The sequence below is a fragment of the Saimiri boliviensis genome, chromosome 1, assembly GCF_048565385.1.
Source record: "Saimiri boliviensis isolate mSaiBol1 chromosome 1, mSaiBol1.pri, whole genome shotgun sequence".
Lineage (NCBI taxonomy): Eukaryota > Metazoa > Chordata > Mammalia > Primates > Cebidae > Saimiri > Saimiri boliviensis.
In genome coordinates this window covers 162,965,050-162,978,427 of record NC_133449.1, presented here as the reverse complement: position 1 = coordinate 162,978,427, position 13,378 = coordinate 162,965,050, and the positions used below count along the sequence as shown (strand labels likewise).

Genomic DNA, 13,378 nt, shown 5'->3' with positions numbered 1-13,378 from the left:
GATGTTTTACTGGCTGAAAGTTTAGCTTGGAAACATTTGCACACTTTTTTTTTTCTTTTTCCATGTAAAAATAAAGACTTTTACTTCTTTTCTCCCTTAAGAGACCATATCATATTCGCTCCAGTACTTCCAGCAAGGACATTGTACACATGTTTGAGACAGCTATTGTAACTTACCCTTCCGCCTGGTCACAGGAAATGGTGTCACTTCTTAAAAAGGTAAGAAGGAAGACGGCATGTCAAAAGGAAGCAACAAAAGGAAGCATGCTCTCTGATTTAAGTTTAGAAGTTAGTATACAAGATTGGGGACAGTCATGATAATATACATTTCTAGAGTGTATTTTCTAGCTGTTAGTTTTCAAATCCGTGGCTTAAGTCAACTCAGAAGTCCCCTTGGATGTCCCAAAGCAGTCTCAAACTCAATGGACTTTTTAATCTTTGTCTTTCCTGAATTTCTTCTCAGGAAATTCTCTCAGTGACTGGCTTCTCTATCCAAATCTACTTATGACAGCCAGAAGCAAGGACTCATTTAAATCTGTATATTCCATTCATCACCAGGTTCCGAAATTTTGTATTTTAAGTATAAAAATAGTTCACTTCTCTCTGTCCTTACTCCTGTTTCCCCAATCCAACTGCCACCAGTCTAGCCTTATAACTGGTTTGCCTCCATACGCTTTTACCACTCCATTCTATTCACCAGTCAACCCCATGGTGGTTCGTTAAAGGACAGTCCTGGGTTTTTTCCTTGTTCTTGAAATAAAGATTTAAATCATTTTATGGTACAAAATCTCAAAGTACCTCTCAAGCCTTATTTTGGACTTTTGGACTCTTGTTCCCCCTTTACACATAAACTGTTTTGGCCTTTTTCTTCCTCTTTTCTTTCTTTCCCCCTTCTTCACTTTTACATACCAGTCTTCCTCTCACCACAGGGCCTTTGCACATGCTAGTTCACGTTCCTTGAACATTGCCTCCAGTCCTAGTTCCTCCAGTTCCTCCTTGAGAGCAGTACTACTCAGTGTGTTTCACTGGTTCTAGTTCATGAATTGTTTTACAGGTCTATTGTAAGTAAAGAAATGGAGAGAAGCATTTAGAAACTTTTATAGCACTTGGACACTGCTGTAGCATCTAAATACATGATCAGTGCACTTGTCTTATTGAAGAGGGTCCAAGCTTGTTTGAATGATGTTGAATTCAAGTTACAAGGTGTCTATGTGGGTTGCTGCATACTGGCAATGTCCAATAAGACCACACACTGATTTCAGTGGATTGGAAATTGAACAGACAAAAGCAAACAAAAATAAATGAACCTTCTACATAGTTTGGGAAGCACAGCTTTAGCTCTTAGCTCAGATATCACCTTCTTGGTTTTCAGTTCAAAATTATGACCCGCAGTTTTGTGATCCTTGGGTTACTTACCATTTTCCACTTAGCTTCATGAGGGTAGGTACCATGTCTCACGTGTGTACCATGGTATTCTCAGCATCTAACACAGAGCCTGAGAAGTGAAATTTACAAGTATTTGAATAAATGAGGTCCATAGTTTTCATCAGATTTTCAAGGTACCCTTATTCGTCAAAAAGATGAAGAACAATTATAGTAGGAGCTCAGTAGTGTATACTGAGTGATGATACAAACAAGAATGAGGAGCCCAGAGGGATGGGCTTGGATTCTTTTCTTTTTAGGGAGAAAATTCTATGGGTTGTGGCTGGTAACAGAGAACAGCTTTTGAGGCTAAAGAGCCATCAACTCATCATTTGCGTCTCTTGGTTTTGGAGTCAAGTTCCCTATCTTGGAATAGGGACATTGTCATCAGTAATGTCAAAGATGTAGAATGGGGTATCATTTTCCATAAGCAAATTCTGCTTAGTTCCAAGACAGCCCTGCTTTACTCCATGAATTACACCCTGAAGTTTTACAGTTGTCATCTTCAGAAGCATTCTCAAGTGGGACTGACATTGCCTATTTGAGCCATACGAATGATGTGATGTTGGCTCAGGAATGGTTAAAGGGGGCAAAACCCTTTTATCCCAATTAGCAAAATCTAGAACACTAACAGTTACCTTAGTTATACCTTATCTACGCCACCCACAATGTATTTTAGTTAGTTGTAAAGACAGTTAAAATTCCTAGTATGAAATGAGTTTCACTTGTGAAAATGTATCAACATTTGTCACGATAGGTTTTCTACCAGGCACTTTATATAAAGCTTCCCACTAATCCTGACTGCAATCTTATGAAATGGATTATTATCCTTTTTTTTTCCACATATGAGTAAACTAAGATTTAGGGAACAAATTTGCCCTTAGTAAGTAGAGGAGTCAAGAATCAAAGATATATTTGACTTCGTAGGGCCAGCTATTTTTACCATCGCATTGCAGAATCCTACATACTGTTCATTCTAACTATGTATTATCTACATTGTTTATGGGATTAGGGATGGGGGACACTGCCTTTTTTCCTGCAGTCCTACACTTAAAATCTTTTAGAGAGAATTTGTATGGTTTTTTTTTTTTTTTGTCCTAACCTTTTTTATGACCTTGATGTTTGTATTTTTTGACAGCTACTTGAACCTAATCCAGACCAACGATTTTCTCATTTGTCTGATGTCCAGAACTTCCCATATATGAATGATATAAATTGGGATGCAGTTTTTCAGAAGAGGCTCATTCCAGGTTTCATTCCTAATGTGAGTCAATCATCACAAACTCGTAATAACTCCCATTCAGTGCACATTGCTCTGGGTGCCAGTTTCACACATTGTCTCATCAGATAATCATGCCAGTGTTCTAAGAGAGCCCAATTCCCATTTTACAGATGAGAAAATTGAGACACACACAGGGTAAGTTTGTCACCAAAGGTCACAAAGCTAGCAAATAGTCAAGCTGGGACTCTAATCAGGGTATATTTGCAACTGCAGTTCCAGCTTCCAACCACTATTTATGGCACGTTTTTATTGAAAGGAAGTCCTAGTACTCCAAAGGGTCTCATAAATCTGCTGATATATTTTTTAAGTTTTTTTTTTTATTCTAAAGATGCAGAAGTTTGTGTCCCTGGAGATCTGTGAGTCAAAGAATTGAAAATTGTTTGAGTTGGGATGAGGAACTTATTTTACCCTTTGCTCCTCCTCCTTTGCTTGTTCTATCTCAGGGATTTATATTTGCAAGAACTAATAACCAAAGACATATAATTCCCATTGGATGGGTACTCAACCAATGGACCTCTATGGTCTACAGCATTCTGCTGGTAAGAGCCAGAATCCAGAAGCTTAGGCCAACAGTCCCAAGTGAGGCCTCTAGCTCCTCTCTGCCTAGAACTGGAATTATATGTTCAGTTGTAGGTATACTGGGCAGAATAAGAGACTTCTAAGGGGCCTGTAGAACCCATGCAGTTTTCTGTTTGGGCTCTTCATGGCATCTCAGGCCTGTAATCCCAATACTTTGGGAGGCCAAAGCAGGAGGATCAGGGGTTCAAGATCAGCCTAGGCAACATGGCAAGACTGTGTATCTACAAAAAAAAGAAAAGAAAATTAGCCAGGCGTGGTGGTACTTGTATGTGGTCTCAGCTACCTAGCAGGCTGAGGTAGGAAGATCACTTGAGTCCAGGAGTTTGAGGCTGTAGGAGCAGTGATTGTGCCACTGCACCCTAGCCTGGGTAACAGAGTGAGACCCTGTCTCAGAAAAAAAAAAAAAAAGTTTCTATTCTTAAGCCCAAGTGAGGCATTTGCTGTGGGAACGTGAGAGTGTGATCCTTCACGTACAAACAGCAGTTGGCATGCTCCAATGAAAAGGTCAGGGGAAAGTGTAAAGTAAGAGAAAGGAGAAAGTGTGGTGGAATTGTACCTTACGGAGCAAAGGGAGGATAGGTCTATGTTCTTACCTCTCCACTTTGCAGGGTTCAGCAGGGACAACTTGTACCATAATTGACACATGGCACAATAAAGGTCTAGGCACCACCAACTCTTGCTTCCTCTCCTTCCATGTGCTGCGTCCCTGCAATTAGCCATCAGTGCTGGCTCAAAAAGAGTTCTACGTTGTGCTTCCCTGACTTTAGTGTGAATCAGGATCATCTGGGGAACTTATTAAAGTGCAAATTCTTGGACCTCACATTCTGAAATCCAGATTTGGGAAATCTGGTTAGAGAACTGGGAAACTGAACAAGCAACTTAGGTGATTCTGATCTACATCTTTATTAGAACACACTTTGGGAAACATAACCCAAAAGCTTCCACTTTAGAATAACAATTGTAAGTTGGCTTTCATTTTACTCACAAAGGGCTAATTGAGAGTTTAGAAAAACAAACAAAGAATATGAAAAACAACATTTGCAATAAATAACATAAAACTTAGAGTGGGAACCCCAGCTTATTATTTATGAACTGCCGCGTTAAGACTAAGTCTTGTTTTCCATATTAGGTCTGGTTTGCTTTTTAGAATGATACAGGAATCTGATGATTGAGCCAACTGTCTTTCTTGCAGAAAGGCAGGCTGAATTGTGATCCTACCTTTGAACTTGAGGAAATGATTTTGGAGTCCAAACCTCTTCACAAGAAAAAAAAGCGTCTGGCAAAGAAAGAGAAAGAGATGAGGAAATGCAATTCCTCTCAGGTAAATAGGAACCCATCAAACTCAGGGTCATGGGCATCCCCATGATGGCTGCAATATCTTTGAGAGCTTCTAGTGGGAGGTCACTTCAGCAGCCTGCTTTTGCTGCTTGTTGGAACAGGAGAAGTTGAACCCCCAGGCTTCTAAAAGGGCAGACCAGAGCCGTTCTGAGGATCCTAGAAGCAACGTTTTACTGGTAGGCTGTCCCTCTAGAGCTCTGTCATTAACTTGACTCAGTTATTTTTCTCTTCCAGTTCTCAATTCAAAATTTATAAGTTTCCTGGGGGAGGGACTTTTTGGCCAAGTGTAGGTCAGAATACGGTTCATAAAGTTATGTTAAAGAGGCAGGTTTCAAAGTACACACATGGCTGCTTTGAGGAGTTGCTGGAAGCAGCCAACTAAAGATGGTGTCTATTCCTTGCCCCAAGTAGAATTTTATGATATCAAGCCTCACAGAAGAGTGTCTGCTCACAGGAACAATGGAATTCTAACATGGTGGAGCACCATTGCTGTATTTCAGGCTGAGTTAAATTAATTTTGTAACTAAGTATATTGTTCTGTGTCAGAGTCAGAGCTCGGGTTTCAGTGTAGTAACTTGCAAGCACTCAGTAGGATTTTATACTCACACGTGGCTCTATGAATTATAATCATGATGAAGTAATAAACATTCACTTTGCCTCTAAAAGCCATCTATCCATCCACATGACCATTCATCCATTCTTTCATCCATCCATCCATCCATCCATCCATCCATCCATCTATTCATCCATTCATTTAGGCTACTATTATTTAGTAACTGTTATCTGCCAGGTCCTGTGCTAAACATTGGAGTAAGAAATGATTGAGATATAATTTCTGTACTCAATGCTGTCCATTTTCTCAAAGATTGTGTAGTCTTCTGGTAAAGATGGCTCTGCAAAAAAAAAAATAAATAAATAAGTATCCTCCATGTGCTTAATTTCTCTAGTTGTCAGGCGCTACTAGATATTTCAATGGACAATTAACCAAAGTTCCCATCTGGGTCCTGTTTGACCACAGAACTGGCCTCTTGCCAGATTCCCTTCATGAAATGTTTTCTAGGACCTCCAAGGAATGCTTAACTCATCTTGCATGTTGCTTGTCACTGAACTATCTTCTTCCCAGTGGTCTGTTCTTCATGATCATGTCATAACCATCCCACTTCTCCAGACTCGCTCCTTCCCTTGACCCAGCAAAACTCAGCTCAAGCTGGATACAGGTCTCTCTGATAATAGGACCTAATGTGTAGTAAAAACCAAGAGATCATATTTACTATACATTTTAAAAATTTTAGAAATAACTGAGCAATTTGGGAATAACTTTTGACCATGTCTACCATGCTCAACACGATCTGCCCATCTTTGTACTATCCCGCTCAGATCCTCACTTAAAACCCTCCAGCTGGCCGGGTGCGGTGGCTCACACCTGTAATCCCAGCACTTTGGGAGGCCGAGGCGGGTGGATCACGACGAGGTCAAGAGATCGAGACCATCCTGGTCAGCATGGTGAAACCCCATCTCTACTAAAATTACAAAAAATTAGCTGGGCATGGTGGCGCGTGCCTGTAATCCCAGCTACTCAGGAGGCTGAGGCAAATTGCCTGAACCCAGGAGGCGGAAGTTGCGGTGAGCCGAGAGCGCGCCATTGCACTCCAGCCTGGGTAACGAGCAAAACTTCATCTCAAAAAAAAAAAAAAAAAAAAAAAAAAAAAAAAAAAACCTCCAGCCTCACAGGCACTGCAAACGTCTCACTCCCAAGCAGTGAGCTTTTTGTTCTTCTTCAGTGCCCTTGCTCTTCTCTGTTCCTGAAATGTTCTTCTCTTGCATCTTCCCATAGAGGGCCTTCGCTCATTCTTTGTACCTTAAATGTCACCTTCTTATTTCTGTTGTTGAATTACAGGAATTTTTTATTTTTATTTTTTTAACGTATTCTGGCTATTGGACCCTTATCAGCTATACGAACTGTAAATATTTCCTCACTTATTCATTCTATGAAACCGGTGTTACCCTGATTCCCAACTGGACAAAGACATCCCCAAAAATGGTAATTACAAGCTGATATCTCTTATGAATGTAGATGCAAAAATCCTTAACATACTAGCAAGGCGTTCAGCTGGCTTTTGACTTAAGATGTTTCTTCTTTTTTAATACCAGTGTTTATAGCTATAAAGTTTCTTCTGAGCACTGCCTTCACTTATCCCATAAGTTTTGAGATGTGTTTTGTTTTTAATTTATCTCTAAGTCTATTCTGATATCTCATGTGATTTATTTTTTGACTCATTGTTTAAGAGTATGTTATTTAATTTCCACATATTTGTGAATTTTACAGTTTTCCTTCTGTTATTAATTCCTACCTTCATTTCAATGATTTTAGTCCTCTTAAAATTTTTGAGAACTGTTTTGTGGTTTCCTTTAACTTTGAGCATATTCAAGACAATTGTTTTAAAATCTTACTCAAGAAAGCTCAATGTTTGGGCTTCTGTAGGAACAATTTCTGTCCATTTATTTTAAGTCTTTAAATGGTGATACTTTCCTGTTTCTTTGTGTGACTTGTGATTTTTTTTTTTTTTTTTTTTTTTTTTTTGCTGCTGTTGGATACTTAACATTTGAATATTACAGTGTGGTAATGCTGGAAATCAGATTCCTCCTTTCTTCATGGGTTGCTATTTTTGATTGTTGAAGACTGTAGTTGTCCATTTTTTAGTGACTTCTCCAAAAAATGTTTGCAAAGATTGTCTTCTTTGTTGTGTCATCACTGAAGTCTCTGTTACTTTAGCTTGTGCTCAACTAATGTTTTGACTGAGATTTAACACCAGGAACATTTTTAAGTTGTTTTTCTTTTCTTAACTTAGTATTCACTTGGTTCCGGTAAACCTTTGACTGCTTTCTGGAGTTTTGACAAAACTGGTTTTGACAGTATCTGCTTGTTTTGTGGGTTTTTTTTGCAAGATGGGAGCTTGGATCTGCTTATGTCAGCATTTTTCTCTAGATTCTTCTAATTTTTCCCCCACGTTCAAAAATAAAAGGTATTTTTCTTCAAAATAAAGAATAGTCTTTCCTCCAATAAGTATCAGAAAGATTATGAACTATCTTTCCAATTATTCACTCTATCTTCACTCTTTTACATTAAGGCTTTTAAAATGTGAGGGTCAATCTTACCTTATTATTAACATGTTAATTAATTAATTAATTCAAATGATCATAAAGTTCCTGCTATGTTAGGAAATGTTTCTGACTAGGTGGTCAATGCCATGGTTAGATACACAAAGTGCTCTAGGAATTGCTCACTGGACCTTAGAGAAGGGTTAGGATAGGCTTTCCAGAGGAGGCAACTTTTGATCTGGTTCCTCTAGACTGAACAGAAATAAGTGAGGATACAAGAAAGGACAAGAGCATTTTAAGGCTGGCACATCCTCAGGATAGAGGTAGATCATTAGCGTTTCAGAGGGGATAAAATGACAGGTGGTTGCAGATCCTAGGAATTACCCATGCTGTGTTCAAAAGGTTGTGACATTCCTCATCCTCCATTCCTTTAATCTTATCTAGAGGCATTCACCAAAGTCATTCTTTCAGCCAAATCTAACAAGAACATCCACCATGTCAATATCATGTTATCTGTAGCTTAGCCTCATTTCCTGCCTCACTGTGTATAGCTCATAGTCACCTTGTCACGCTAGGGCCAAATTCATCACTGTGTAGGTACCACCTTAGAAAAGAGTCAAGTGTTGGTAGGGGAATTCCATTCAAGCCACAAGCCTAGAAAAGGAGCTCTCTATTCTGAGTTCTCTCTTCTGTTCCACTGGTCTCTGACCCTATACCAGTACCATGCTGTTTTGGTTACTGGAGCCTTGTAGTATAGTTTGAAGTCAGGTAGTGTAATGCCTCCAGCTTTGTTCTTTTTGCTTAGGATTGTCTTGGCTATTTGGGCTTCTTTTTGGTTCCATGTGAATTTTAAAATAGATTTTTCTAATTCTGTGAAGAATGTCAATGGTCATTTAATGGGAATAGCATTGAGTCTATAAATTAATCTGGGAATATGGCCATTTTCATATTGATTCTATCTGTGAACATAAAGTTTTTTTTTTTACTTGTTTGTGTCGTCTCTGATTTGCTTGAGCAGTGGTTTGTAGTTCTCCTTGAAGATGTCCTTCATTTCCCTTGTTAGCTGTATTCCTAGGTGTTTTTGTAGCAATTCTGAATGGGAGTTCATTGATGATTTGGCTCTCCACTTGTATATTATTGGTGTCTAGAAATGCTAGCAATTTTTGCACATTGATTTTGTATCCTGGGCCTCAGTATTTTAAAATTTACTTCAGGCAATTTTATGTATGCAGCCATAGCTGACATATACTGTTATAGATCCTAGGCTGTGATAAGCTAGAGGAGCATAACTAAAGTTTTACATTTTTCTCATGTCTCAGTTTCCTCATTTATCAGTGGAGCTGGTATGTGTATCAACTTCACAGGCTCGTTCTGAGTAAGTTAGTGCATGTAAAGTGCTCCGCGGAATGTTCGCTGTTGTGGTGCTTTCCTTTCGACTGCACTTCCTGACTCCTAGACTTTCTTTTCCTTGGCTCTTTTCATGCTCACGTCAGATGCCTCGGTTGTTTCTTTCCCCCCAGAATATCCTCCACTTTTTCTCTCTCGGCTCAACATCTTGAAAGTATGGAATCAACAGACTGCTATGCCACCTAATCTATCTGCCTGTGGAGGCAAATTCCCTGAATCCTCTTGTTCTCCTCCTGAGATTTCCACCTGCTCTAAATTCTTATGACATTTCTAATGCCATCTCCAGCTATGATACTTTAATCACTGTTTCCTCTGCTCATCCTAATAGGTGAGTCCTAAGATTTTTACTTCTGAGTCACATATGATCCATTCGTGATTAGTCCTTCATTCTTCTTGCTTCCCCCTTACTTCATATTCTCTTTTTGGCGACTCCACTTAATGTATCCCTTTGGCCACACTTCTTAAACTTTTCCACCTAAAGCAGAGGAAAGAGAACATGTTGAACATGAACCCTTTACAGATCATGGGGTCTGAAATGTCACAGCACAAAGTTATCTTCAAGTGTACATTTCGTATCTTTGGTTAAATCAAATAATTATATGGTAGAGGGAAAAAAATCCATGTGGATTTTTGCATGTCACTCAATTGTAACCTTGATTTTTAATACTAAAAAATATTTTTCCTAAAATCTTGGGGGAAAAGTGTTGCTCCGAAGAGCTTTTGTCAGATTATGCTTATCCTGTAGCTGCCTGTCCCCTGTGGCCCATACTGGAAACCCTCAGGATTACAAATGCTTCTGTTTGCAAATAAGAGTGAAATACAACAAAGCTTCCTCTTCTCCTTTGTCTTGTTCCCCATCCCCTTTTGTGCTTTAGATTGTTTCCCTCCTGTCACCTAAATAAGTACTCAGAAAACTCTCAAGAACTGGAGACCTTAGCATATTCTAATTTCTAGATTTAAAAAAAAAAATTTAATGACTGAATAATTTTTTTAAAGAATAATATTTTTCATCAGAAGAAATTTGGAAGCATTTTGCTGCAGACTTTTAAAATAATCGATCTAAGTTTAATTCTGTCCTGGGACTGGTAATCATCTTTTTTTGAGACTAAATTTTTTCATTATGATGGAAAAGTCATCAATAGATGTTGAAAGCTGGACAGTACAGTGTCAATGCTCAGCACGTCTGCAAGAAAGTCACAAATAAAGAAGGCTCTGCTGACTAGAAGAGAAGGATTTTTAATCCACTCCAGTACCATTGTTGAGGAGAACATTCTGTCATTATTCGGTATAGAGATGTTTTTACACTATTCACCAAATCCAGGTAGAACCTCCAAGACAAATTTACAATAATACTAGCTTTTAGATTAATAATTGCTTTTTAAATATGTATTAGGCTTTTATGTAGAAAACAAAAAGGAGTTATAAACTGTTGTTACAATAATCTTGGTTTTTGTAATTGTCCAATGTATCTACACTTACTGAGAGCTTTATTTCTCTATATAGGTTCAAGTTACTGTCTCATGTCCTTTTATTTTACTTGCAGGGCTCCCTTGGGCATTTCCTGTTCATTTCCACTAGGACAGGGAAATTCTAGTGGTAATGAACTTCCTCCGCTTTTATCTGGAAACATCTTTGTTTCTCTCTCACTTTTCAGTTCACCAGTTGTAGGATCCTTGGTTGACAGTTTTTTGTTTGTTTGTTTGTTTTCATTTAGCACTTTAAAGATATCAGCCCACTGTCTTCTGGCCTCCAAAATTTCAGATGAGAAATCTGCTGATCATCTTATGATGTGTATGACAAGTCACTTCTCTCTTGCTGCTTTCAGGATTATCTTCTTGTCTTTGGCTTTAGGAAGTTTGATTACATTGGTTGGGCATGGTGGCTCACAGCTGTAATCCCAGCACTTTGGGAGGCTGAGGCAGGCAGAATACTTGAGGCCAGGAGTTTGAGACCAACATGACGAAACCCCATCTCTACTAGAAATACAAAAATTAGCCAGGTGTGGTGGTGCACACCTGTAATCCCAGCTACTTGGATGGCTGAGGCAAGAGAATCTCTTGAACCCAAGAGGAGGAGATTAGAGTGAGCTGAGATTGTGCCACTGCACTCCAGACTGGGTAAAAGAGTGAGACTCCATCTCAAAAAAAAAAAAAAAAAAAGTTGATTATATTGTGTCTCAATGTGAGTCTTTTTGAATTTATCTTACTTGGGCTGCACTGTGCTTTTTTGGATTTAGGGGCTCATACCTCTTAGCTATGATTTTTTTACATATTCTGTTTTTCTTTTTCTCTCTCTTCTCTTCTGGAAATTCCACAGTACACACACTGGTTTGCTTGATGAATACATCAAGCAATAGTGAACAGACTCTACTGCAAGCTTGTCCAACCCATAGCCCATGGTCCACATGTACTTCAGGATGGCTTTGAATGTGGCTCAACACAAATTCATAAACTTTATTAAAACATTGGACAAGCTTGGACAAGGTTGGAGAAGCTTGCTGTAGGGTCTGGTCACTATTCCTCAGTCCACACATTCTGTAGGCCAGGGATGTCCATTCTGTTGGCTTCCCTGGGACACATTGGAAGAAGAGGAATTGTCTTAGGCCACACATAAAATACACTAACACTATCGATAGATTTGATGCACTAAAGAAAAATCACCCCCAAAAAATCTCATAATGTTTTAATAAAATTTATGAATTTGTGTTGAGCCACATTCAAAGCCATTCTGAGGTACATGTGGCCCACGGGCTATGGGTTGGACAAGCTTGCTGTAGGGTCTGGTCATTATTCTTCAATCTTTTTTCATTCTGTTCCTCAGACTCAATAATTTTCACTGTCCTGCCATCAAGTTAGATGCTGATTCCTTCCTTTGCCTGCTCAATTTTGCCTTTGAAATCTCGTAGTGAATTTTTAAATTTCAGTTATTGCATTTTTCAGCTCAAGAATTTCCTTTCAGTTTCTTTTTAGGTTTTCTATCTTTTTATTAATATTTTACTTTTTTTGTACTTCATTTTCTTGATTTTCTCTATATCTTCCTTTAATTCTCTGAGCATCTTAAAATGGTTGTTTTGAAGTCTTTTTCTAGTAGATCTACTATTTGATCTTTTTAAGGGGTAACTTCCATTCATTTACAGTTTTTTGATTGTGAACGAGCCGGTTTTTTTATTGTATTGGACACTTGAATCTAATAATGTGATAGATCTAGGAAAATCAGATTTTCCCCCATCCCCAAAGTTTGCTGTTTTTTGTTATTGTTTTTATTTTTATTTTTTTTATTATTGTTGTAAGTGTCTGCATGCTGAGGATCAGCTTGAGGTGTAAACATTGGGTCTTCTTAGATCTTTTCTGAGCCTATACCTTTCCCTGGGAATGTGCAGTCACTTTCTAATTTCCCCACATATGCTGTTGTTTTTGAAGGTCCTTGTCTTTCATGTGTGGTTTCCAAAAGAAGGAAAGGAGAAAATGAAGGGAGGGAAAGGTGCTGGCCCACTGATTCTCCTAGAAGTCGCTACAGCCTGAGGGAGAGTGGCTTGCAACAGCGTGCAGGAGGTGCGGGAGGTGCAATAACTGTAAAGCTTTGCATTGGCACCCCTGTGATCAGAAGAAGCAGCAGTGATGGGAGCACCTATCCTTAGTATTTGGAGAACATGATTCTTACTTTCCACGCTGGCTCCTACAGGCTGAGTGCAAACTGCTCCAGAACATGCGTGTGCTCAGCTCCCTCCCATGGGCTAGAGGATAATGGCTGGATGGCTGCTGCTGTGCTAAGACCTTAAATTGGCCATAATTAACTGCACTTTGCCACCCAAGCCTTCCCTGAAAGTTGCAAGCTTAGAATAGACTCCAGAATTCTAAAATAGTGACATCAGACAGATTCTGCCAGTGCAATGGCTGTCTAGGAAGGAAGACCGGTTCTTAATGCTTCCTATCCTGCCAGCTTCCCAGAATCTTCTTCACATAGCATCCATTTTGAAAGTACTTCTCAAGTTGGGGCTATTCATTGAATAAAGTGTCAATAGGTTATTGGAGGTTTGAGGATCCTCATCTGTCTGCTAACTATACCTCTATTTTTTTTTCTATGTTCACCTGGAAGACATGTCTTCTTCAAGAGCACCTTGACTCTGTCCAGAAGGAGTTCATAATTTTCAACAGAGAAAAGTAAGTAATCCTTGGAGAACAACAGCCCCAGAAATGATGGCGTGTTTCAGCCAAACTTCACTTGCAGAGAAAATATATTTTTAACCTTTTTG

The 13,378-nt window shown here is 39.0% G+C and overlaps 1 protein-coding gene across 3 annotated transcripts in view; it reads left to right on the top strand.

The window, feature by feature from the left end:
* STK32A (serine/threonine kinase 32A) overlaps positions 1-13,378 on the top strand; it is a 154,006-nt gene that overhangs the window by 135,463 nt on the left and 5,165 nt on the right. For all 3 annotated transcript variants that reach the window (XM_074379670.1, XM_003933978.4, XM_074379666.1), the window contains 4 exons: positions 102-218; positions 2,560-2,685; positions 4,475-4,603; positions 13,222-13,286. In XM_074379670.1, coding sequence (XP_074235771.1) covers positions 102-218; positions 2,560-2,685; positions 4,475-4,603; positions 13,222-13,286 — 437 coding nt within the window. The remainder of the gene's footprint in view (positions 1-101; positions 219-2,559; positions 2,686-4,474; positions 4,604-13,221; positions 13,287-13,378) is intronic.